This window comes from Lepidochelys kempii, chromosome 16 (genome assembly GCF_965140265.1).
Source record: "Lepidochelys kempii isolate rLepKem1 chromosome 16, rLepKem1.hap2, whole genome shotgun sequence".
Lineage (NCBI taxonomy): Eukaryota > Metazoa > Chordata > Testudines > Cheloniidae > Lepidochelys > Lepidochelys kempii.
Window position 1 is genome coordinate 20714903 of NC_133271.1, and position 26538 is coordinate 20741440.

The 26538-nt window shown below is 45.0% G+C and overlaps 1 protein-coding gene across 8 annotated transcripts in view; it reads right to left on the reverse strand.

Annotated features, from left to right (window-relative positions):
- Nucleotides 1-26538, reverse strand: part of VAV2 (vav guanine nucleotide exchange factor 2) — a 326398-nt gene that overhangs the window by 8392 nt on the left and 291468 nt on the right. For all 8 annotated transcript variants that reach the window (XM_073313966.1, XM_073313965.1, XM_073313964.1 and 5 more), the window contains 14 exons: nucleotides 25971-26066; nucleotides 25418-25486; nucleotides 19609-19695; nucleotides 17712-17797; nucleotides 15682-15814; nucleotides 13888-13997; nucleotides 13076-13177; nucleotides 9591-9679; nucleotides 8303-8319; nucleotides 7564-7585; nucleotides 5694-5821; nucleotides 5367-5441; nucleotides 2929-2981; nucleotides 1010-1126 (listed from right to left, as the gene is read on the reverse strand). In XM_073313966.1, coding sequence (XP_073170067.1) covers nucleotides 1010-1126; nucleotides 2929-2981; nucleotides 5367-5441; nucleotides 5694-5821; nucleotides 7564-7585; nucleotides 8303-8319; nucleotides 9591-9679; nucleotides 13076-13177; nucleotides 13888-13997; nucleotides 15682-15814; nucleotides 17712-17797; nucleotides 19609-19695; nucleotides 25418-25486; nucleotides 25971-26066 — 1184 coding nt within the window. The remainder of the gene's footprint in view (nucleotides 1-1009; nucleotides 1127-2928; nucleotides 2982-5366; nucleotides 5442-5693; nucleotides 5822-7563; nucleotides 7586-8302; nucleotides 8320-9590; nucleotides 9680-13075; nucleotides 13178-13887; nucleotides 13998-15681; nucleotides 15815-17711; nucleotides 17798-19608; nucleotides 19696-25417; nucleotides 25487-25970; nucleotides 26067-26538) is intronic.

Consider the following 26538-nt stretch of genomic DNA (forward strand, 5'->3'; position numbering starts at 1 on the left):
ACCGGTGTCAGAGCTGGGAAAAGAACTCAGCGGTCGAGCTGGGTGCAGTGTTTAGGGCGAACAATCTATTTGCCAAAAAGTGCAGTGCTGGGCGACCCAGAACTATTCATGAATTTGCCAAACAGTTTCAGCCCCAACAAAATTTTCTGGCGTCATTCAGGAAACGGCCAGAGGAGGTGGGAATTGTGGTCGTGCTGCCTCCCTTATCGTTTTTAGCCCAGCGGTTAGAGCACCCACCGGGCACGTGGACGACCCAGGTTCAGTTCTCCCCTCCGTCGGATGTGGAGCAGGGATTTGAAAGTGGGCGTCGTTCACTGCAGGAGATGCTCTAGCCAATGGGCTACGGGATATGCTAGAGCGAGTCTCTCCTGTTGAAGCTGTTCCGTTACGTATAAATAATTAAATGAGAGACAGCATGTAGTGCCCTGGTGCCTTACCAACCACTCTGAATGTTCACGATACGCCAGATTAACCTGGTGGCTACACAGCAGCATGCCAGAGCTCTCAACGGGGCCTTTACTTTAAAGGCCAATACTTTAATAATCCAGAAATCCTCACGTTTAAACACTCCAGTACCAATCTCTAACCAGCACTTCGTCTGTGTGCGCTCTTTTACTTCACAGGGGTTCCTTACGGGGAACCCCCACAAAGCCAAACCCAGCAAGACCTAGACTATCTCGTCCTACAAATGGGCACCTGTACTAACGAGTCTTAAAACATAGGACTCCGAGTCAGGTAGATCAGTGGGACGGCACTTGACATTTCAAATCTGAAAGGGAAAAGGAAGCGTTTTCTGTAGACAGCTTACCTGATGTCTAAGGCAATCAGGCTGTCATTAAAATCACAAGCTTTCCTCCAGTGCAGAACCAGAGGAGAGTATAGCTTATCGGTCCAGCATGGTCAATTTCACACCCCGGAGACACCAGCTCAATGCCTTGCGCTGTTACCCAGCAGTCACTTACCACCTTGTCTGAGCTCCATTAACATAAGCACGCATTGCTATACTCACTTAATACTGATGGCAAAGCGCTCAGCCTCCGCTGGTCTCTCTCGAATCAGGTACGTCCCGCTGGCATGCGACTTCAGCAGGTTGTCTGTCTGTTGCCTCTCCATGTTCCCTGCAAACCTAAAGGAACACTCCCCATTAGGTGCTGAGATCACAGAGCGGCCAACTACTGACTGTAGGTTTGGCTGACAAGGCTCTGTCTGGTAACACAGGATTTCTACTGCATTTTGAATTGGGCCAGGGTCAAAACGTCTACAATCATCCCTCCTGACTGGTGCAGCTCCCTAACTGGCAGGTAACAGGGACCAATCAATTACCTTTCCTGGCTATTGCATGAGCCCACAAGCCACACATTACACCAACAGCTGTTGGGTTTTTTTAAAATAAGCTCATGCGGACTTTACAGTCACTGGTTATCTCCTGATCTTCCCCACAGAGCATCCTGGATGGCAACACGCTCCAAAGATGAGCAGCCTGCTTGCTGATACCAGGCACAGACATACCGTGTCACCCTGACACAGCACAGAACCGGAAGACCTAGCAGCAAGCCTTCTACAAGACCACTACAATCCGGTCCAATCCTGGGGGCACTTGCTGCCAAGTGTCAAGTGACCTGAATTCCCACCGTAGTCACTGGGAGCCCAGGGTCCTCAGCACTAGGGAGAGGTAGGAACAGAGCTGGGCCAGTGGTGAGAGCTTTTAAATCCTCAGCCTCCAAAAGTGTCTTCTTAAAAGGAAGCAATGACTATCAATACAGTTCATGTCAAACTCCTGTTTCCGGGAGCTAGAGCTAGCCATCTTCTAGGTCAGAGCCTCCCTGGGGGAGATTTTCAAAGCTACAAAGGCCGGTTTGGTACCCACCTTTCAATGGGAGTTGGGCACTGAACTCTCCTTTGACAATCTCCTCTGTTAGCTGGACAGCAGTAAGGACATTGACTGCGGTCAAGTCGGACAAAAGATACCATCTTGGATGGGTGTGAAGCTCACAGCATGAGTACTCATGGGGGACTTCCTTGATTTGCCAGGTTATCCAGGCATGCAGGTAATTTTAATTTATGGGTTTTTTTATATTAATATTTGAAAATAAGTTTTAACAAAAAAATCCATTTTTAAAGGTCAGGAGAGGGAAGGGTGATTAAGAGAGAAAGGGGGTCTGATCAAACCCTTTATAAGTAGGCAAAAAAGTGACCAGAGATACTTAAATGGCAAGTAACTGCTTTGCAAGTTAAGAGAAAAGATTTAATGGTGCAGAGGGCAGCCCCTTCCCGTCTTTGAAGTCTTTTGCTTTTATACTGTTCCTAGAGAGCCACCTTGATTGGGAATGAGTCCCAAGGTGCACAGATTTCAATGAAAAACTTCTTGGGGTTGTTGGACTCATGAAAGTAAAGAACGGATACCAATGGACAGAACAAGAGGGAAGGGCAAGTGAAGAGCAAGCTTCTCCTGCAAAGATCTGCCAATGCCCTACACTAACTTCCAACATCCTTCTCCTGAGCAGGGACCTGCCAGCCCAGCCAAATCCTCAGCAGGCAAAGTAGCAAGAGATCAACAAATGCATTTCCCATCTGTGCTCTGATCCAAAGCCCACTGCAGTCCATGTAAAAGGAGTCCCATTGATTTCAACTGGTGTTGGATCAGCCTCTGAAGTCGGCATTCAAACTCAAGTCTTCGGAATGGAAATGCTAATGCACCAACTGACGATGTACAGGAGCCCTGAGACTTTCAGGCAAATAGGGCTAGAATGGCATAGTCAGTGGACGGGGGGACAGGAGGGAGAATGAGGGGAGCTTCCAAAGTGCATTCATAATTTATCCCATAGCGGATTTGTGACAAAGTAATGGAATTAAAGGGTAACACCAATCCATCTTTATGTCTGTAGTAAAGCATTTCTATCAGAACGTCTCATTTAATGACTGACTCACCAAGGGTATGCTGTGTAGTCTATTTCTCTCGAAGGAGGCCGGCTGATGGGAGCCTAGAGCAAAGAGAACACTGCTTATTACTGTGGGGCGCAGATCCTGATTAGGTTATAGATCGTCTCGGAGACGCTCCTCCATACAGGAGCGTTTTTATGTGCCAAGCATTTTATGTGTTATTGGCCTCAACGTCAGAGGAAGAGGGTTATAATCAACTGATTCTCTCGTTGGCACACACACGCAAACCAGCTGTGCCAAGTGTATTGGGTATTTTGATTTATCTGACCCGTTTGCGGTCTACGTGAGGTGACACGCTGCAGTGAAAAGCAGGCTGGGTTCACTGGGGTGTTATACGAGACAGGTTCCAGCAGGGAGACACTGCGCTGCTTGGGCAGGTAGAGACCATGCAGGGCAGGACTTTGGAGCTGTGCTCTGGCTCCATTCCAGCTCCAGGCAAAAACCTGCAGCTCCACTGCTCCGGAGCTGCTCCGGGCTCCACTACAAAGCCCTGGTGCAGGGTACCTACCCTAAGGTTTTGGTGTGTCTTTGCTCCACTCAACTAAGCAGGGGCTTGCTGCCCACACTGCTATTTATACCCATGCTAGGGGGGCATGCAATACATGCCCCCGTAAGTGCAGACATAGCCTAAAAGTAATTAAAAGCTTTTAAAACTTGTCAACAACCAACCACCACTTAGCTTCTCTCAAGTGCAATTTCAAAGCACCTGACAGTGCTGGGTCAGCATTATCCCTAAGCTGCAGATGGAAAAATCAGGGCCCACAGAGGTAAGCAAGCTTGCTCAAGGTCATGCAACAAGCTAGGGGTGATGCTAAGAAGAGAACCCAGATCTTCTAGACTCCCAGAGTACGGCAGTGCCCTATCCACTGGACCATGCTGCATTGCCCGCTGGCTGAAAACATCTTTCCCTTCACAGCCCCCAACCCGTTTTTATTTCTGTTAATGTTTTGGGACAATCTTTTTCTTAGTCCAAGCACAAATGTAAGGCAGTGGGGGGCAGATGCACCAGAAGTTATCCCCGACCAACACTGGCCCCATGGCAGCACGGCTTGTGGTCTAAAGATTATACAAATAGCCCCACAAGCCAGCAGGCCAGGAAGTTGGCATCTGGGTCATACCGTGGCCAAGCACATCACCCAAGCAGACTAAAAGCCTGAATAGGAAGAATGCATTTACTACAGTACTAAAGATATGTTAGTACTAAAGTAATATGTTATATGGGGCTTGGGCATACTCCCCTAAAATGTGCCAGAACAGGTGCAGACAATGAGCATGGCTGAGTTGGGCGGTGGGGTTTGTGAATGAAGACAGCAGATTTGGAAAGAAAGCCCAGGTTGGAAAATTAGGCACTGACTTCTGGCTGTCACACATCTCTGTGCTAAAGCACTTGTTAAAATGCAGTTTAACAGAATGCAGAAGTTAAAGGTGCAAGGGCAAGGAACCGGGTAATTGCAATAGGAGTGAGGGAAGAGTGTGCTAAGGGAGAAGTGAAGTGCGTGTTACACTAAGGACAGCACACAATAAGCATGGGACGTCTGCAATGGCTGTGCAGCGTGAGTAGAGAATTCACTTACTCAGGAGACTCATTTACTCTAAGGGCCCAAAGTTCACAGGAGTTAATGGAAAGATCAAGCCCCTAAACCCAGTATGGGTCAAATTTAGGGTTTAGGGCTGGACTGAAGAATACAAGGCTCCTCTTATTGGGTACATGCTAATGATCTACATTCCTCCAGTCCTTTCATAACTGCTAGCAAATGGTTCACATTCACTGGCTCAGTTTCGGTTAATTGGGAGAAAATGGACAATTAAATTAATAGATAGGACTTCATTTGGTTACACATTAACACAACCACACAACACATTAGAGATCTTCAAGACAGGGCCACTATTAAGGTACAAAGCACCACCTAAGGTAATTCTTTTAGCCTGATAAATAGCCATGGCTGTGTCCCTTTAAGTGAAATAATTTGCAGACTCCATCTAGTGTTCCTGGCTGACCTTGAGCCTCCTTCAGAAATCTCCCCCAACACATTCTTCAGTCCTCCATGACTGAGCCAGGCCTGCAGGCAAAACTCACACTGCTATAGTCTCTTCTAGGCCTAGCTGGAGGTCCCAGACAAAGCAGCGTGTGAAGTTACACTCTGGAGAAAGGCATCTGTCCAAGCCAGCACCATGTGATGAACTTTCCCATTTTGAGCATAAATATTCACCCATCTCAAACAAAATCCCGACAGCAAGGAAGACAGTTCCCAATTGTGGCTTACACCAGTGACATCCAGAGTGACTCCAATAAGCAGAGATACTCCAGCTGGATGCCGGTGTACAGCCCATGATTTAAGTTGTCTTGCTTTAGGAGATGGGCCACAAGCCAAACCCCCAAACCAAGCTTGGAGGTGTTAGGCTCAGGTCTGTTTTTATGCACTTACCCTAGCGTCCACAGGACAGGGCTTCACCGATGAACTGGGAAAATAACCAGACTTCTTTGTCTGTATTAACCTCCCCTGTAAATAAAGATTAACGTCAGCACTGTGCCAAAGAAATTTGATTCTTTGCTCCAGTTTCGGAGAACTGCATATGTTATATCTGCCTGCCACAAGCTGAAAATATGCCTCAGAGAATTTATTTGGATGATGGCTTGCAAACTCCAGTGAATAAAAGTGCAACGGGGGAAATAAATAAGTAAGAACTTTACAACTAGCCAGTAGCCTCTGCATAAGGACTTCTGAACATTTCCAAAGAACAGCTTCACTCACTTCCCACCACTGTGAGTCCGGGTCCCCTCTTAGCAGTTCTATTATGTCCCCAGTCTGAAACGTTAACACTGGCTTTCCTGGGTGAGCTGGGTTGCCATGGTAATTCTGAACTGCCACCATTTTAGGACCTAGAAAGAGGAGGGAAGACGACAAGACCATTGTTACGACAACACCATCCTGTGAGCTACTAACCCAGAGAACATTAGCGGTCAGGATTTACTGGTGTAGCTCATTCATGCACATGGCATGGCGCCTCGATTTGCTCAAGCTAAAGGGTTAACATGAGAGAGTCTGGCAAGTAAAACATTGGGGGCAGATAACGATGGGCCAAACTGAACTCCAGCTCCAAACTCGGAGCAAAAGATGGCACCTGTCTTGGAACCTTGTAGTCTCAGTCAGGCTTTAGTTGGGCAGCAACAAGCCACTCGCGAATCATCACAGGCTGAGTGACACAGACTGGGATTTCTGAGGGGACAAGGATTTAGGCACCCAACTCCCAGTGAATTTTGATGGGATTTGGGACTGACATTCTCAGCCAGTAGCCATCTGTGCTGTGAATGATCATATGTTAAATATTCCTCCCCTGCCGCACTCAACTGACAATATTTATCTTAGCACCCTTTTTTTTCAACTGCTTTTACCTCCCCCTCGCCCCAGCTAATGGGAGCAACATGCTCGTGCTCAAAATGTTCATGTCGCCAGCTTGGATTAAGAGGACTTTTCCCCTTGGACATGCTTTCCTTTAAGCGAAAGAGGCACAAAAGGGAGGTGTGTCTTTTCTTGCAAGCTGGGGCATTCAGGACTATCTCAGGGCCCTGATCTGCATTAATCTTGAACAAGGGAAAATGTAACAGGGACCAGAGTGAATAATGATACTGACAGAAGATAACATCAGGAGCTACAGAGTGAGTTATCACAACCTCAATACAACCACACGTATATAGCCCTCACTGCCAGAGAATCTGAGCACCTCCCAGTCTTTCATGTATTTATCTTCACAATCCCTGGGAGACTGGGCAGTGCTGTTGTCCCCATGATACACATGGGAACTGAGAGGCAGCTAAGTGACTGGCCCAAGGCCACACAGCAAGTCTGTGGTAGAGCAGTGACTTGAGCCTGGGTCTCACAAGTCCTAAGCTAGTGCTCAAACCATTGGACCATCCTCCTCTATCTCCACCATAACTGTGAGGGCACATGCCTGTGAGCAGAATGAGGGTTACCCCAGTCTCCTGGCTTCTTAAGGTTTGTCTATATAAGAAACTTTTGCTGCTTTAAATATGGCTACGCCCACCCTTAAAGTGCTACAACTATGCTTCAGTGTAGACACTTACTACAGCAACGGGCGGGGTTCTCCCATCACTCTAGTCAATCCAACTCCCTGAGAAGCGGTAGCTATGATGACGGAAGAATTCTTCCCAACGACCTAGTGCTGTCTACAATGGAGGTAGGTCAGCTTAATTACATCTCTCAGGGATGTGGATTTTTCACACCCCGAGAGATGTAGCTCTGCCGATGTAACTTTTCAGTGTAGACCAGCCCTATACTGGTACTGTTAAAGCAGCAAAAAACAAAAAACAAACACCACGCCCCACCCTTAGTGTGGATGTAGTTATACTGGTATAAGAGTGCTTAAACTGGTATAAGGCACCTTCATGCTAGTATAAGTGTAGGGTTTTAGTGGCATAACTATGTTGGCAAAAAATCACCCCCCCAACCAACATAGTTGTACCAGTATAACTTAAGTGTAGACCAGGCTTTAGGTGCAAACACTATATGACAGCCCCTTTCAAAATTTGCCTTCATCAACCACTTTGAACCAGTGCTGCCTCCCTTACTTTACCCATTGACAAAACACCAACACCGCCCTTACCAGGTCCTGTATTTAATGAGTCCTGCAAAGACAGAAAACAGTTTATGGTCAATAAAACATATAGCAACTGAATGTATTTAAAGATAAAATAAGACACCCTGAAGTATCATAGTAACCTCTGCTCTTGCTCTGATTACCACAAAGCTCCCTGTGCAGTTACTACTGGATTCAATTTTTTCCTAAGGCAAGGGGCATATCATGCTATATCTACCCATAATTCTTCACTTTAGGGACAGGAAATTTTCCATTCTCTGTATGAGGAACCTTCACAATTTAGCAGGGGAAATACTGGGGTGAAAATTTATCCTGCTGCCCAAGTTCTCCATCTATGATAGTTCCGAATGCAGAGTCATTACAGCATTGAGAGTCAGCACATCGGACAGTGATCACCACAAATGACAGGCCAGACCCATGTGGAACAGGCCAATTCTGGTCTAAAATAAAGGACATCTGTTACCAGCACTTATTCTGTGAGGTGCTCAGATCCCCAAAATCCCACTGAAGTGAAAGGAAGTTGGGGATGATCAGCTCCTTGTAGGATCAGGTTCTTAGGATGATGCAACATGGATATTACCCGAAGTAACATTTGCAGTGGAGGCTGGGGGCCCTCCCCAAGGCCCATGCTCCCTCCAGCGCTAGTTGAAAGCTCACAGCTGTAATTCAATCTGGACTAGTGAAACACAGATGCCCCCACAGCCCCTACCTGACAGGGAGTTAGGAGGGAATGAAACAAACGTACCTGGTCCGCTGGAGAGCCTGAAAATAAATGTTAAAATAATTGGTTAAATTTAGGGGGAAACAACCCTCTGTTTTGCACTTCCCTCTACTCCATAGCATACCTCATCATCTTGAGAGAAGGGACCAAAAGTGAGGCACTACAGACTTGCTCCAACACCCACTGAAGTCAGTAGGAACCTTTCCATCCACCTCACTGGGATGTGGATCAGGCCCCAAATCGCACCCAGCTCCACCAACGCACCTCAGGCCTGCAAACAACTCTTTGGTAACAAACGCATCCTGAGCCGTGCCCTACGGATTTGTGCCCGGCTGCGTGTGTGGTGGGGGCTTGGGGGGTGAGAGAGAAAGAGCATTGTGTGGTTATACTGCCCAAATGCCCGTTAGAAATTAGACGAAGAACTGCATCCCCACCAACCACCACATCAGAGCAGTGGCAGATGTAAAGATAGTACCCCATGGAGCCATCTACTGACAGCCTATTTGTTTGTCTCCATTACACACACACATTCTGTCTCTCACCTCCTTCCCCCTACCCACTTAGGGGGTCTGATGAAATTATCCTTCATTGTTGTCCTTTTTCCTATCCTTGTTGCTATCTAAGCAGCAACACTTTCACCTTCACCTGGGGGGAAGAATACTTCCTCTTCTCAAGGAGACTGGTTTGACAAGACTTAGTCCAGAAGGGGTATTAAACAGTGCAGTAAATTACCTTCAGTTACCCCTTTGCCTCCCACAACCAGCAGCCCAACTCTGCGGCTTCCCAGTCAACATCTGTTCGGGTAGGAATCTCAAGATTGCTCCTGAATCGGATCTATATATCCTGTACTTCATGTCCTACTACAGTAAGTCTCTTCTAACATTAGCTTCAGCGAATCAGTCAGTTGGTTGCAAGATCCCACCCGATGCATGGTCGGGATTATTACGTATTTTTCCAACTTGCTCGCTGGCTTTATGGTCCTTTACTGTATTTTGAGTAGTCCCCTGAAATATATGTATATTTACTATGGGGGACTACTTGAAATAGTCAGAATACACATATACACATTCATATATACATATACACGTATACATATACATATACGTACACAGACACACACAAGAGCTACACACAGCAAGTTACCATACTAGGAAGAGGATGGAAAGCTCTTTAAAAAATTTCTTAACTAGTCAGAAATGGACATAAAACAGTGGATGACATTTAATGCTAAAAGGAAAACAACTTTTATCTATCAGTTCATTCATAAGAAGCCGAGCCCTTTTAAAAACAGCTAGAAGGTCAAAAGACTTACTGATCTTGCAGGGAGGAATAATTTCCAAGCATTCTTTATGAGCACCTGCTCCACATTTCATGCAAAGATAGCCCTGATAGAAAGTTCCTCTGTGAAAAGGGAAGTTGGAAATTTACGATTTTTCTTCATGACAGTCCCCTCCTTGATATTTCTCCCCAATTACCTGTTTGTTTTACTTCTTGCATGATAATTTATTCTGTTAACTTTTTACTATTTTTTTTGCTAGTGACTAACATATATGAAAGGTGCCAGATGGGCAATCCTTCAGTGTATCCAAACTGCCGGAATAAGAGCACTAGGAAGGAAATGTGCCTCTACTCTGAGCTGGTAGGCTCCGCATCTGGGGAGATGATGGTAGCTCAGCCTTCTCCTTCATTCATTCCTCAGTTTCTCTGCTGATGGTGGCCCATGTGGGTGTATCTGTGCCAACAACAATCGTGACTTTTGCAACGTGGGAATGTGTCCCCTAGGAAGCGGATTGAAACCAACAGCTCATTTCATGTCAGGGCCCCGGATTCATCAGATGGTAACCTGCAGTCACCTCTAATCTGGAGCTTCACTTAGCAGTGAGTAGACTCCATATCCCTTTACCATCCCTGCAAGCTATTCACCTACGAAAGCTACACCCTTATGGAAGGCCAAACACCACCTGATGAAAGCCAAAAGTCAACACTTGAGCTTGCTGTATATCTGCAGAAGGCTGTACAGCTGAGGTCATAATGTTGGGCTAAAATCTCAGCCATTTTCAAGCAGGGAAGGTCACATTCATTCAATAAAAAAAAAAAAGGAGTACTTTTGGCACCTTAGAGACACACCAATTTATTTGAGCATAAGCTTTTGTGAGCTACAGCTCACTTCATCGGATGCATACTGATGTATGCTGTAGCTCACGAAAGCTTATGCTCAAAAAAATTGGTTAGTCTCTAAGGTGCCACAAGTACTCCTTTTCTTTTTGCGAATACAGACTAACACGGCTGTTACTCTGAAACCATTCATTCAATAAAAACTTTCATTGAGCCTCAAATCCCAGCAATAAGTACTGGTGTTTTTGTGCAGTGAAGGATTAAGAAAAGGTATCAAATCAGTCAGTGGGAACACACGAACAAACCGGAAGAGAGTGTATCATCTGTGTTTAAAAAGAACCAGACTCTCCTACAGTGTTAATATAGACAAACCTACACTGGGCAGGAAGTTATACTGCCAGTGATGGGTATCACACTGAAGGGAGGATGTACCTTTGGTGTAGTTAAACTCCATAAGAAATGTGCTCCATTTATCAGACTCCTGGGATTTATTCCCAGCTCTGCCACTTGACTTTAGGTAAATCACTTAACCTCCCTGTGCCTCAGTTTACATATCTGTGAAGTGGGGATAATAGGATTTATCCAACCTCAGGAGGCAGAGATGGAGAGGTGGTTTTTGAAACCTAATTGCTTGTGATGTGCTTTCAAATTCCCCCTATGAAATATGCAGTATAAGCGCAAAGACCTATTACTAAATGATAGCCTGTCATTAGTTACCAGATCATGAGCTTGCAGGACTGTATGGCAAAAACCCACATGGATACAGTGTTTATTTGAATGCTGATTGGTTTAGCTATTAAATGTTATTGATGTTCCAACCAATCCCATAAGATTGCCCATGGAGAGGTTCTCAGAATAGCATATACAGACCAGCAGTGATAATTCAGACAATTCTATATGCACAAGAAGTTTCTTAATGCAACATTTGTTGAGCTAATGATAATTTCATTTGCAATTGGGTAGGCCAGGCAATAAGCAGTCCCCCTGGGCAGGTTATAGCTTCAGCATGTGGTCCTTGCATGCAAGATTTATCTATAGCCTCAGGCCAGCAATTCTTGCTCCTTGCTGAAATTCTGCAATGATGCATAAAGGATTCTGTTTCCTGTCAAATGGCCAAATACTTATACCTGCTTTCCCAGAGCAATGGGGCAGGGGCATGGACTTATAACTCCTCTAGCTACTAGGCCATCCTGATCATTAGGGTCATTTATGCGATACAGCAGAGGTGAGCTGGAAGTCTGAGAGTTAGGTGTGAACTGAGAGCAGAGGAAAGGAAAAGAGGGAATAAAAAAAGGCAAACCCATTTTAGATGTTGAAAACATCTAGCCAGAAGTATGAATTTTAAGTTACAAAGAGCTCACACATGACAGTTTCCCATTATTGTGTCCCCGTGAAATGTCTGTTGGATCAGTGGTTCTCAACCAGGGGTCCGGGGCCCCCTGGGGGGCCGTGAGCAGGTTTCAGGGGGCCACCAAGCAGGGCCAGCGTTAGACTCGCTGGGGCCCAGGGAAGAAAGCCGAAGCCCCACCACAAGGGGCCGAAGTCCGGGGCCCTGAGCCCCGCCACCTGAGGCTGAAGCCGAACTTAGCTTCGCGGTGGCCCCTGTGGCGTGGGGCCCCAGGCAACTGCCCTGCTTCCCCCACCCCCCAACACCGGCTCTGGCTTTTATATGCAGAAAACTAGTTGTTGTGGCACAGGTGGGCCACAGAGTTTTATAGCGTGTTGTGGGGGGGGGGCTCAGAAAGAGAAAGGTTGAAAATCCCTGTGTTAGATAGTAGACCCTCTGTGTTTAATATGGAGTTCCCCAGAGGATGGAAGGCTACGCAGAATCCAGATCTGGGGATGGGGAAACAGTCAAGAAAACTCCTGGTTGCTCCCGTACTGGATCAGCCTGCCTGCGATGCTACAGCAGTGGGGTGTCAGGTCAGTGGGCTGCCCCCAACGTGGGAATACAGCCAGGCTTGGTGTGGATTAATGTGTTAAAACACAACCACAAGCCTGGAGAGCTGGAAGACGCCCATGGGCCCAACTGTTCCACACAGGGAGTGGCTGAGTGGTGTGACCGTGATACTGCAGAGCTAACATCCCGGTTGGTGACATGAGGGCATGGTTTGTGGAAGAGTATTAGGCTGGGATTCCCATCGACCTTCAACAGGTGTTGGGCACCTCACTGCCCACTGTGCCTTTGAAAATCTCCCCTTTTGTGGGCCAAAGTAAATGCGGAACAAAGATGGCTCCATCTTAGGGGCAGAGAGGGGAGTGGCAAATGTAGGACACCTGTCAGGTTAACACTGGGCAGGTGTGTGCATGAAATACCGATAAAACCACAGCCTGTTCCCACCCAAATTTGTTCTCCCGGGTCAGGGCGAAAGGGCCTATGGTGTGGGATTCTGTGCCACCATTTGCAGTATTGTTATCACAGCTAGAGCCCTACAATCATACGCTTGAAAAATAATGGAAAAACAGCAGCAGCAATGCTGATTTCAAATTCGCCATAGCCTGAAAGGCTGCAGCTGACAAACGGTAAGTCAGAGAATCTCAGATACCTAGCCCTTTCCAACTCACACGTCTTTTCTCGACTGGGTAAAAGACATGGGCAATAATGAATTAGCAATTACCCTTTTTTTTTTTTAAATAGACATGTTTTTTAAAAAAGTTTTCATCTAGAAGAGCATTGCTCACCTTAAAAACATCTTGCACGCTTTGCAGTTGGTCGTCTTTTCAAATGTGTACATCTGGAAGTTGTGGTGATTCGCACTGGCTTTTTCTGGCTTAATGTTGGACCTAATTCCAAAGAGGGGAAAAAAACAAAACAAAAGACAAACCCCCAAAGTTGTATCAATCTGCCCTGGTCAGACTTTCTGAGTTCTACGGTCTTTGGTTGCAGCTACTGTCTGGATTTCAGTCAAAGTTTTGAAATCACTGAGCATGGTATAAGATCTCGCACAAGAGTGAAAGAATTAGAGAATAATTTGGGGCTAGCTGATGGAGGGGTTGTGTATGGTGTGTTAAACTTTCATTGATATATTCACACATGATCCTGTCTTTCCCGCCTATGTCAGTCTTTAACTAGAATTCACCACTGTGCAGAAGGCAATATGAAACCTATGCACAACTTATGTCCTCAAAATAGGGCTTAAGTAGGATGCAACACCCTTGTGCTGACTATCTGTGCAGATTTTAGCCCTTAACTCTGGTTATTTGGTCAAATACATGCTCAAAGTTGGATGCCATAGGTTTTCTCCCAAGGTGGCAATTTCTACAGACATCTTCACCGCACGCGCTTTTTGCATGAACTGTTTGGTTAGATGCTATCACATCAGGCCCATTTCCAGAAACTCTTTGTGCATGGAAGTCCTATGGAAGTCAGTGAGAGTTGTAGATCAGAGCCCTGGGCTCTGAGAACTAGAAACTGAGTTGACCAGGCCATGTTTCATTAGTGGCAATGGTGTGCAGCCAGAGAGGATTTTTGCAGGGAAGCTTAAAACACTCACATTGCCATTTCAAACTGCTCCATCCACTTCCTCTTCATGTCTTCCGTCTTGCAGAAAAACTGGAAGCCCTGCTTTCCCTGAAGGTGAATCAGGTAGAACCCGTATGACCACTGCAACAAGAAACCAATAGAAATGATCAGATGTTAGTTATTTCTCCCTCACCTCTTTGTGCTGAATGCTTAAGCAACAACATCCTGGGAGGGTGGGGGTTAATTCAGGTCCATTTGTAATCTGTTTTAAGGTGTTCTCTTTACTTGCCTCTGTGGTTACAATGGACCTTTCTGGTGATAAAAGCAGGGGAGTGGTGCAAAGACCAACTTTGTATCTCTATTGTACATTGCAATAAATGACTTTATGGTGGACCCTGGTGCACATCATCATCAACCAGAATTTCATGGCAGCAGATGGGAGAGAAAGCAGATCCTGCAGCTCCAAAAGCTCAGGTCCCTGCCATTAAAGCTAAAGGAGACTCTCCATTCACCATCAGCAATATAGAGCCTATGACACACATCCAACCTGCCCTGCAGAAGGCAGTGGTGCATATACACACTAGCCAGTTCACTACAATATTAAAGAAAATAAAGTGGATCTCGTGGTTGCTTACCATTTTTCCATGAGACTAGAAAGCATAAGAGAGCAAAGTGGAAACACAATTCATTAAAACACAAGGCTAGCAATCTTTCTTCAACATCACAGCAGCAAAGCCACTAATTATTTTCAAAATGACAGAACAGCTCCCTTGTTGCTATCCCGTACACTGGACCACACTAACGGGGTGGCCAAAGCTGCCAAGGATCTCCTGGGATGCCAATCTTCCTCTGTGCCCTCACCTCAGCCCCAAACCAGGCAAAGTATATGCATCTCTGACAGAGAAGCTTGGTTTAGAAGAGCGTACCAAATGCAAAGAGCCTGCCATGTCCATGCTAACCCCGAAAAACAAACACTTTCTACAGCTTCGAGGGCTGTCTGCTGAGGGACCGGTCCAAGAAGCTACTAAGATCCCACTAGACAAAGGCTTCCACCACGACCTTTGGGTCGGCCATTTTTAGGGAAACAGCACTCTCCACCGGGATATCTGAACCCAAGTATTGATACTCCCATGCAGGACTCGGAAGGAATAACCGAGATGCCTTTTCCAGAACAGTTACTGCCGGAGGCTCCACTCCCATTAGCTCTTCTGAACGACAGGCAAGGATAAACCCGGCCATCCAGCCCACGTTCCCTCTCACAATGACAGCTTAGGAGCTAGTGCTTGAGAATGCAAGAGCCGCTTCGCTTGCCACAATCTGCAATCTAGAATACTAGTGTAGTAGTCTGTTAAATGCACCGAGGCATGGAGAGGATGAAGCTTGGAGCCCCGGAGGAGACACACACAACTAAAGCCCACTCACCCGGATGCGGAAATTGGAATAAGAATGTGTGTACGTGCATGTCCTGCCCATTCTTCCCCATCCTCCATTCTTTTTTTAGGTCATTTTTATCCTTTCCAATTTGTCTGTGAATTACTCTCTCAGAGAGTGGCTTCTGTAAAAGAACAGAGCAGCTTCCTCCATTCCAGTCAAGTCATCCTAACTTCCTCAGGGCTCTTTTGCAGGCCCCAGGTCAGGTGACCCAGCTCAGCCTCTCATTTCTAAGCTCTTTGCCCTGCAGTCAAAGGGTTGATTGTCCTGATTTTACAAGCACTATTTCTGTTTTTGAAGTCCGATGGGAGAGGGGTGTTCTAGGACACTGACCTGCATGGGTATGAAAAACTGTCCAAGAGAGCTAAGCCAGTTCCTTGCTCTGTCCACCTACCTTCTTAATGTCCTTGTTGTTCATGGGATCATCAGTCATCTTATGGAAAAGCAGCTCGATAATTTCTTTCAACTCATAATTGTATCCTTTCCTTTTACAGACGATCACCACTTTATCGAACAAAAATAAATACCTGCCAGAGACCAAATCCCACATCTAATTATATACACCTTTCACAGAAAGCTCAGCAGAGATTATTGCCTGGTCAGGACAGTGAAAACATTGTTAGCTATATAATGATTTAATGTTAAAGGCACTGGGCGTTAATGCAATTCTAAGAAATGACCAAATTAAGGAGAATGAAACGTGTGCAAACATAGGACCAAATGTCCTGCTGGTGTCACTCAACTGACCATAAGGAGACAATTTGGCCCATGGATCGTCTTACTGGGCGAGGGACTAGGTGAAAAACAAACTGAAGGTTAATTTTGTTTATTTGGAAAAACTTCAGAACAACCGTTCTTTTTATAAGAAAATGTTCTGACTCGTGTGACGACTGAGCTCTCAAAGAGGGTTTTAAAGGTGTTTCATCTGCAGGCCATGTAGTGAGAAGACACGTCAATTTAGCTTCCTGAGGCTCTTCTAACTGTAATCCAGAGCACCCAAGAGCTGTTGTATATTTCACTTATAGGTAACTTCCAGAAAACATACAGTACTCTGTAATCATACAGGAAAAAGCCCTCCAGCTCTGTTTGAGACACCCTGAAATCAGCCACTGGAAGGCTCCACCCAGCACACGCAATCCCTTCAATAGGATGCAGCTTTATTTGACTCTGCTGAAAAAATAAGAAGACAGGGCTTTCTTCTGAGACCCCTCTCTGTAGGGCTCAAAATCAGTGTAAGTCGCTTTAAGCTAATGACATGTCCTACAATTCCACGTGTTGGCAGTGAATCAAAACTGGAACAGAGACGAGTTTGCACTTGCAAAGCCCAAGAGAGCTTTAGCCCCCCAAACAATGAGATTTAAAGTAGCAAAAAAACACCTAAACATTTCACTGTGGATGAAACTTGTGGACTCTAGAATTGCCAGTTTTTTATGATTTAACATCAGAGTTGAAAGCTTCTGCCGCTGGGCATTGTGGGACATATGACTGGGTCCTGAGGAGTAACACTGGAAGTGAACACCCTCCAGGCTTTGGGAGAGTGCTAGTCAGCATCTGAACCTGGGCCTAGAGATGAATTTCACAGTTTACCTGTCACCTCCTTATAATGGGCCACACCTGGTTTCAAACACACTATATTGCTGGGAGGCGGAGAGCTGAAATCCATACTACGGTCTGACTTCTGGTCTCTAGAAGATCGGGCCTCTTTAAACTAGACTGGCCAGTGCATTACAAAATGTACGGTAGGAAAAATCCTGTATTGGCAGAAGGATAGATGGGATGATCTACCCGGTCTTTTCTGTGTAATGCAACTCCCCCTAGGTGGGTTGTCAGCAATGGGAATTGAACCTGCAGCCTCTGCACCTAAAAGCGGGAACTTCTACTTTCCAAGCTTCTTTGGCTCAAAGGCAGTAGCAGACTGATAAACTCCTGTGCTTCAGCCACTAGATGGGGACAGGGAGCCACATCATCTACCTGCAGGTTACGTACACACCTTGGTCCGGGAACCTCATTCTGAACCTCAGAAGTTTACCCAGCTCAAATTCTTACACCGGCCACCAAGTGTAAGGCAATGCCCCTGGGTGGGCCAGCATGAGATGGGACTGAGCCCATGACCTATGGATCTAAACCCATTATGATCCCAAGACCGATGTTAAGCCGTATTAGAGCCCCTGGCTAAGATGCCCAGCCAGCAAGTGTGAAAAATTGGGACAGGGTAATAGGTGCCTATATAAGACAAAGCCCCAAATATCGGGATTGTCCTTATAAAATCAGGACCTCTGGTCACCCTACTCCAGGCGCATAGCAATAAGGCGCCCTGTACTGCACTTAGTATTTTGAATGGTGTTTCTTGTAAATTGGTTTTCTGGGAGAATGGTGTCTTTGTTTTCCCCCACTGTCCATTTCTTTGTTTCTTCATTCACTTACCTGTCCTGCTTGGTGTGGTTCACAATTGAACGGACTTTAAGTTCACCGTCTATCTTTGGCCTCCCGAATTCTTCCAGTTTCCCTTGCTGCAGGTAGCAAAGTGTATGTTAGCAATGAGAGGTTTTTATTTCTGAACCCAAAAGGTCTCTGAATGTGGCACAAAACGTAAAGAAACAAAAGAGACCGTTTCCAAAGGGCAATAAAGCCCCCCCCAATCCCCCCGCCCAGCTCAGATTCCAAAATAGGCCCCTAGCAAAGGAGAGAACCGCCACTCACCAAAACACACAACCCAGAAGTGAATCACCTCACCAGTAATGTTAGCTGTGATGGACTTGAATACCCAGAGGGAGAACATTCCAAAGACACAGTAAACAGAGAAGACGCACTCGCGTAAGACTGTACTCTGGGGTGTATCTTGAGCGGCAGAGATTCATATAAACACTATCACCTACAGCCAGATGGAATTCCAATAGGTGACAGTTACCATAGAAGACGACACTACAAGTGGTGTTAGGAGCCCGAGGCTAGTGTTTGGGTTTGACAACAAGTCAAGTCAAGGATCAGGGTGCAAAGGTTTAGCGGTCAAGTAATTTTTGCAAGATTTCCACTCTGGATGTCAGAAATCTCATGAGATCAGCTAGGCTCAGGAGATTTTTCTATTGAAACTGCACTGGAACCAGAAAATGGAGATCTTCTAATTTTGGATCCCATCTGGAACCAAAACCACAGATTTGGGGCAGATTCAGAGACCAGAATCATGGATCTCTCTCAGCCCCCAAGCCCTTGCAAATGCTACTCAATACAGCACTGTTATTGAGTGATACGAAACACTCCACCAACAGAGTTCTCTTTTTTTTTATTAAAAAAAAAAAATCTTGAAGCTTCACCGTTGATCAGAAAAATACATATTTTATACAGCTGTGCATATAATCTGTGGTTATTTCATTGCTGTGCTGTGTGTGGGTTGTGTATACATAATGAGAATAAATCCATAACATCCATTACAGAGAAACGAAATTAAACACAGAGCAGAGTGTGTGGGAGATTGATTTGAAGAAAGAAATTACTGCTTTGCTAACATTTCATCTTCTGCATGTCACACCAGCTCTCAGACTGCAGCAGGGAAAAGCAGATGCTTAAAGGACCCATTCGCATTCCAGTTTTTAAAGAGCATCTCATTTCTCATACAGATCATGGCTTATCATGACTGTTCCAATCAAAACCTATGAGCTGGAAAGGCCTACATCCCACTTCAGAGTTTTCTTAGGTTTCTCTTGAAAACTAGGGATTCTGTCTCAAGTTTGTTAAAGAATCATTTATTAAAGTCCACAGTGTCCTTTGGACTCAGGATAAGACAGAGAGGTGCACAGTGCTGAGTGTACTCAGCCCCCATTGACTTCAGCAGATCAGTCCCTCATATGGTTTGAAAGATAGATGTCTGGTCCATACTTTTGGAGTTCTGTGCTTAGGAATATATTACTTGTGCTGTTCTTTCCCTTGCATACCGGGGCTATACTTTTGTTCATGAAAATGTTTATTCATCTCCTCTCTCTACCCGCTTAACAGCAAAATAAAAACATTTTAAACAGCAGCTAGATGTGCAAGAATTCATTTTTGGAGAAGGATGGTCCCCCAACATGAGCAGTGTGCAGAAATAAAGTATGGGAAACCCTTATCAGGATCAAGTAGATTTTATAATGAATGGATTCCCTTTTTTGGAATTTGAACACAATTAATACACAGATAATAAGAGGCTGATCAAATACAAATGGGTCTTTTAAAGATAAGTACAGGTGATTGAAATTTGTTAATACTTGTCTGGAGAGTCCAAGTATGTTGTTAAAGATAAAATAAAAAGTTGGGGGCTAGGGGGAAGAGAGAAGATTCTCAAACTCACCAAGTTTTCTATAGATTTCTGAAATTCACGTATTTTCTTTAAGGTCTCTTTGTCTCTCTTGACTTCATTTATGTACATGGCCAAGTCCTTAAAAGAAAAGCAAATGCTGATTCAGTATTTCTGTTTCCCTTCTAATCAAGAATCCTTAAAAAAAAAACCCAAAACACTCGACTTCAGGAGTCACTTCAGAAAGTGAAGATAGCAGCTCTGTGGGAATCAAAACAACCATCTAGCACGTTGGCTATGTTGAGTAAATACAAATCGGGGAACTCAGAACTAGTGCAAAATATTTCTGCTGGATTTAAAACAAGAATCAGTCAATTAAAACCAAGTAAGCAAACCACCCAAGCATGTCTGGTATCACTGTCTATAATCTCTGCATCAGTACTCACACACCAAGAGTGCTCAGGACTCTGCCAGCTGTATCATTCAACCCTTCTGAGACTCCTTAAGCATCTTGGCCTAAACATTCTCCATCCTTTCCCATGTGCCCTGAGATTTTCTTGTTAAATAACTAGATAGGCGCTAAAAGAAAAGGAGTACTTGTGGCACCTTAGAGACTAACCAATTTATTTGAGCATGAGCTTTCGTGAGCTACAGCTCAACTCTACCGATCAACAGAAGAGGGCGATACATTCAATTAGCTTTAGAAAGTATGACGGACTTAGAAAGTCTTCGAAAGCACAGTCCTGACTTTCCATTCAGCTGCTACCTGAGCTGACGTTCCAGTTCCATCCAGCATAACTCTTTGAGAAGAGCCAAAAAGCTCTTTATTTCCTTTATCCTCCATTCTCACTCAGTGCCTTCCACCTCAGTGCTCCCTCTTCTTTCAACTCCTTCTTCACTCCATTCACCACCATCCTTGTGTAAAAGGCATGTGCCAGACATTCTTAATCACTGTATCTCTGCCCAGCCTCTGTCTATATGTTAACTAAACAGACAGTAAGCTACTCTGAACAAGGACCAGGTCTGTACTTGCTCCTAAGCCTCTTGACAACTTTTTAGCACTTTGGCCCCAATCCAGCAAACCCCTAAAAACATTTCAGTACTCCCATGTACTTCAATGCGACTTTAAACATGCGCTGAAGTGCTTTGCTGGATCGGGGCTTATTTCAGCACCATCACTGGAGTTCTTTTAAAGGTAAAGCATCTTGCAAAATAGCCCCGGGAGCCCTGAACATACATAAGCTCTAACATTCCAACTGCAAATGGTTAAGACATCTGTAAAAGAATTCTTCCAATACAAGGAAAAACTTTAGTGGAACTATTCCTGTGCTGAAAACAGAGTCACAGTAACCAAGTGTGTCTTTGCATTACAGAGATCGGATTTCTCCTGGTTATTGCATTCTCTGGCCAAATTCCCCAGTTACCTGAATTCTGGCCCAGAGGGCAGAGAAAGACTTCTCTAACCCTTCCACCACACTAATTTCTTACTACATCTTTAACAAAAAGGAGTCTGGTGGCACCTTAAAGACTAACAGATTTATTTGAGCATAAGCTTTCGTGGGTAAAAACCCCACGTCTTCAGATGCATGGAGTGAAAATTACAGCTGCAGACATAAATATACTGACAGATTTTCACTCCATGCATCTGAAGACGTGGGGTTTTTACCCACAAAAGCTTATGCTCAAATAAATCTGTTAGTCTTTAAGGTGCCACCGGACTCCTTGTTTTTGTGGATACAGACTAACACGGCTACCCCCTGATACTTTACATCTTTAACCGTATTTTTTAATATATTTATGGCCTGTCATCTAGATGCTTCTGTCTCTTTTCCCTCAACTTTAGTTCTTGTCAGCTTGGATTGAATCTGAACAGCACAGAATTTTTCAAGACATCCCCTTGGGTGCAAACTTTCTACAGCCTTTCAACATAAGAAGAATTAATCAGAGATGATAATCACAATCTTAAGTGACAATACTTACATAACATCCTATAAGACCATTTAAATAGTCAGTGTTGGTAACAGGATGGGGGGGAAAGGTAAAGTGATCAAGTGAAGTAAGATTCCCCTGCATGTCAAAGTCACCTGAAGCCTTCTCATCTGCTTCCTCCTATGGCGCATGCCATCTTGCACGCATGGCAGAAGCACAGCTGTGAGATCTACAGTGAAACATCAGCTTGACAAGATGTGCAAACTGGGCCCCTTCACAATGTAACAAGCGTTAAAGCAACCTTTGTGTTGTACACAGTGATTTGCGTGCAAGACCATGCACCAGGTGATGGGATTTTGCATATGCCAAAGACTTACATGTGCAAATCTTGTACAAATGCTGTTGTCTTGTGCAAATCCTATTGCTAGCTCCTGTAAATGACCGTGCATGGAAAATCAGAAGTGAGGTTGAAGCCCCTGGGACAATTCAGCTCTAGGCTTGGCTAACTAGACGCCTGGATTTCCCATCACTGGAGCATAGGAGCGCTAGAATCGGCCAGCTAATGAACAAGGCTGGAATCTAGATGAAATAAACCATTTGAAAACTAAGCTGAGATTTTCATACCAATTAAAGTAAAATTTTGCTGCTTCCTGTGACCATGGCATGTCCGACACTGAGTCAAATCTATACCCTCGTGACGGTGTGAAAATGGAAGCAAATGATCCTGTCTGATGGCGACTAGCAGCTCTATAAAGAAAACACTGAACCTTTAGCACAGCCAGGATTTTTTATTATTAGCAGCATTGCAAGGCATCTTCTTCAACAAAGCCTGATCTCTTCAAAACCACACAGCCACCAGAGGAGTCAAACAGTGGAAAGACAGAATCCTGCAATGCATGAAAATGTCTTTGTGACTCTCTCCCTTTCTTAAACTCTCACCACATTTCACTAATCGCGCAGTGAACAGTGCATTTTTCAAGCGGGGAGTTCTGGATATCAGACTGAATAGCTCACACCAGCACTCACGGTATGTTTACACTGCAAAAAAAAAAAAAAATGACCCACTGTAGCAAGTCTCAGAACCAAGGTCAAATGATTTGGGCTCATGCTATGGGGCTAAAAATAGCAGTGTAGACATCCTGCACTCTGAAACCCAGCGAGGGGGATGCTCTCAGAGCCTGGACTCCGGCCTAAGTCAGAATGTCTACATTGCTGTAAGCCCCATAGCATGAGCCTGAGTCAGCTGACCCAGGCTCGGAGACTTGCTGTAATGGGTCTTTAGTTTCTGCAGTGTAGACATACTCTCAGACACTGAAAAGTGGGGGGAGGGAGGGACACGTCGCGGCTCTTTCTCTCCATATATTAAAGGCATTGATTTATTTTCAAAGAGTCTCCTTCCCAATTCCTCCCCCGCCATTTAAATCCTTGCTCACCATCCAGGTTTATATTATGGACCTCGGTAGTTCCTCCCAATCCCACCCATACATTGGTTGAAGTTTCCAACACAGTGGGAGAAATCTCAGGGGTAATAGTCAAAACGGGTCAGGCTCTATGGGTCTGACTCAGGCCCAATGGCCTGTGATGGGATGTTAGATGGGGTGGGATCTGAATTACTACAGAGAATTCTTTTCTGGGTATCTGGCTGATGAATCTTGCCCATATGCTCAGGGTTTAGCTGATCACCATATTTGGGATCAGGAAGGAATTTTCCTCCAGGGCAGATTGGAAGAGGCCCTGGAGGTTTTTTGCCTTCCTCTGTAGCATGGGGCACGGGTCACTTGCTGGAGGATTCTCTGCTCCTTGAAGTCTTTAAACCACGATTTGAGGACTTCAGTAGCTCAGACACAGGTCGGACTAGGTGATCATAATGGTCCCTTCTGACCTTAATATCTATGAATCTACAAAATCAACAGACAGACAGCCATCGACTTCAGATCGGGCCCTATATCGTAATAGGGACTGTTCCCCCTTTATGCATGTGTGTGTGAAACGTGGATTTCAGGCACTCAACTCAACAAGGCACTTAAACACGTGTCTAACTTAAAGCACAGGAGCAGTCCTATCAATGCAGAGCTACGCACCTCTAAGCTCTTCACTGAATCAGCCCTCCCCCCTCCCACCCCCGTCCCGGCCTTATTCTGGAAGGTGCTGGGCATCCTTAATTCCCACGGACTGTGGCAGGAGTCGAAGGCACATAGCATGCAACAGCCTTGGGCACGACTGATGTAATTCTTGATCCTTGCAACAGGAAAACAAACAAACTTTCAATTCACACTTGGTCAGGAAGGTGAGACGCCACCCACAGCATTTAGGGAGTCATAGGCAGCACTTAGATCATTCGTGTAGCAGAAAGAAGGGCTTTAGAAAACTACTCCGGTGGAACCCACAAGTTTAGCTTTGTAACGTAAGAGAATCAAGGTAGGTCAGTGCCTGTTAGCAGCAGTGGATTAGACTGCAATGTCCTTCAAACAACCTTCATGTTCCCATGACCTACATACCAGCTCTGGATGCACTGGCTAGCAGGGATAATGACTAAAAAGGTCACTCAACTTATGTAAGTCCTAGGAAACGCAGAGTCATTAGAAAAAAAGCTGATCCTCAGAGGCAGAAAACAAACAACGTGATCTCAGAACATAGAGGACAGCTCAGTGGTAAATGCTCTCCTAGTCATGGAGACAATCTGGGTTTAATGACTGGTCCTACAGGCTGATTCTGCTCCGAATTACATGACTGTAAAACCAGAGAAACCTGCAGAAAACTGTGACAAAAATGAATTTGTTTTTGTTGTGATTTTTCTCAAATTTGGGGGTTTCAAGGTTTTCATTGAAACCCCCAAAACTTTCAGAGTAGCAGCCATGTTAGTCTGTATCTGCAAAAAGAAAAGGAGTATTTGTGGCACCTTAGAGACTAACAAATTTATTTGAGCATAAGCTTTCGTGAGCTACAGCATCTGATGAAGTGAGCTGTAGCTCACGAAAGCTTACGCTCAAATAAATTTGTTAGTCTCTAAGGTGCCACAAGTCCTCCTTTTCTTTTTGCCAAAACTTTCAAACACACAGAAATTTCCATTTTGTGAACAAGCCATTTTTCATCAAAAAGACCCAGACAATTTAGATGGAAAATTCCCAACTCACTCCACTCAGTGGTATTCGGATCTGGATGATGGTGCATCCCCATCTATGCTCCATGCAGACGCACAGTAAACAAACACACTAAGAGGGACAAATTTCTACAACACTGGTGTACATTCGAAGTAACTCCACACGTCAGTGGAGTCACTAGATTTACACTGGTGAAAGCAAGAGTCGAATTTGTCACAGTACATCTATGTACAATGGTTATCAGTGCAAAATTGTCAGCCAATACCAGCTTCCCACTGTGCTTTGGAGAGAAGATAATGGTGCCAACTATGCATTTGTTGTGAAATGACTTCTAATAGCAACTAGAGTGCATATGCATATCATAAAGGAAAGGCATCTCTTTCATCTGCCCAGATGTGTTGCACTTTTCCCTCTGAATTTTTTCCTACACATAATTGACCTTCCTTCCAACCCAGGTAGAAGTATTGCATCTGAGTAGTGACACACACATCCTGCCCCTGCAGCTTTTGCAAAGAAAATAAGAAGCATGTTTACGGAATCTTAACACCCTTAAGCTGAGCTATCTAAAATGGCAATGTCTGAACTCTTTGCAAGCATCACCATCTTTGAAGAAATAAGTCTTTAGATTTTAAGCTCTTTGGGGCAGGAATGATTTCTGTTATGTGTTTGTACCGTGCCTAATGCACCGGGGCACTGACCTCTTGGTGCTACTGTAACACACCTAAATGTCAATCGCCTCGACCTGGATTCATCTCCACCCTTGCAGCCTAACATTCAAGGGCATGCTGCTTCTACCAGTTCCCTGCAGGTAGACTGCGTCACTCATCTCCTACCTGCATGGCTTCCAAAGCTTCCTTGAGTTGTTGCTTTTCTGGCCGATCAGACGAATGGCTGAGAAGCTCCTGCAAAAAATTATTCCGAGTGCGTTAGGAAAGTTTCACACACTACTGCCCACCTCATGTAACAGCACATAATACAGGCTATAAACCAATTACTGCATGCCACTGTGAACATACAGCAACGAAGCTGTGGCAGGCAGTCGGCAGCTATCGCCATAAGGAGACGAACCAGCAAAGCTCTTGGTGCTTGGTGGATCTGCTACACAGAGCTGACGGGAGGAATTTCACACATAATCAGACGATATGAAAGCTTATTTTATATTCATTAACTGCCTCTCGTGGCTAACTAGTGCGGAATTACCCTTGGTCATTGTACTTTAAAAGATGGCACAAATGTTATGTTGTGTTTAAGCAGCTGTAGTAATTATTTCATTTAAAGAAAAAAAAAATCCCTCGCTCTGCTGATTCCATTTGCTACGGGAAAAGCCCAGAGATGCTACGGCAAGAGTGGCCACCGCGAGGAAAATTTTGATTCCGAAATACTTACTTTTAATAGGAGATGATACTTCAAGACCCTCTGCATTGGTACCACCAACAGATCTTGCAATTTAAACTTCCCATCCTGAACCTTTAATGTGCATTCCTAACAATGAAATGAAATAAAATAAATGAAGAGATGGGAAAAAAATTTTCTCAAGCTGCTTTGTTTTGCTTCTGTAAACTCTCAAAGCACAATGCATCATGAGTTCCTAATTTTTCCAGTAGGGGCACTGGGGTTGGGGCGAATGTCCCAGTTCCATCATATACACAGTACCGCCTATCACTTCCATTAGTTGTGCTCCTTTGCATGTAGGAGACCTAGGTCTGAGTCCCTTGCTTCCTCTCGCCAGGCAGGGGACAGAAGTGCTAGGAGCAGAATACCCACACTCCTGGGGAGTAGGGGAGTGGCACCATGTTTCCGATCGCTCAAGTAGTGACCACTCCAGCTGATTCAGGGGCAGCATTGGCCGGTTCTGATGGGAATCCTATCCAGTCCACCATAGGGAAACAGTGACTGGGACATAGTGAGCGACTGCCCCAAACCCACTAGAGCGGGGGACCACCTAGAAGGAGAG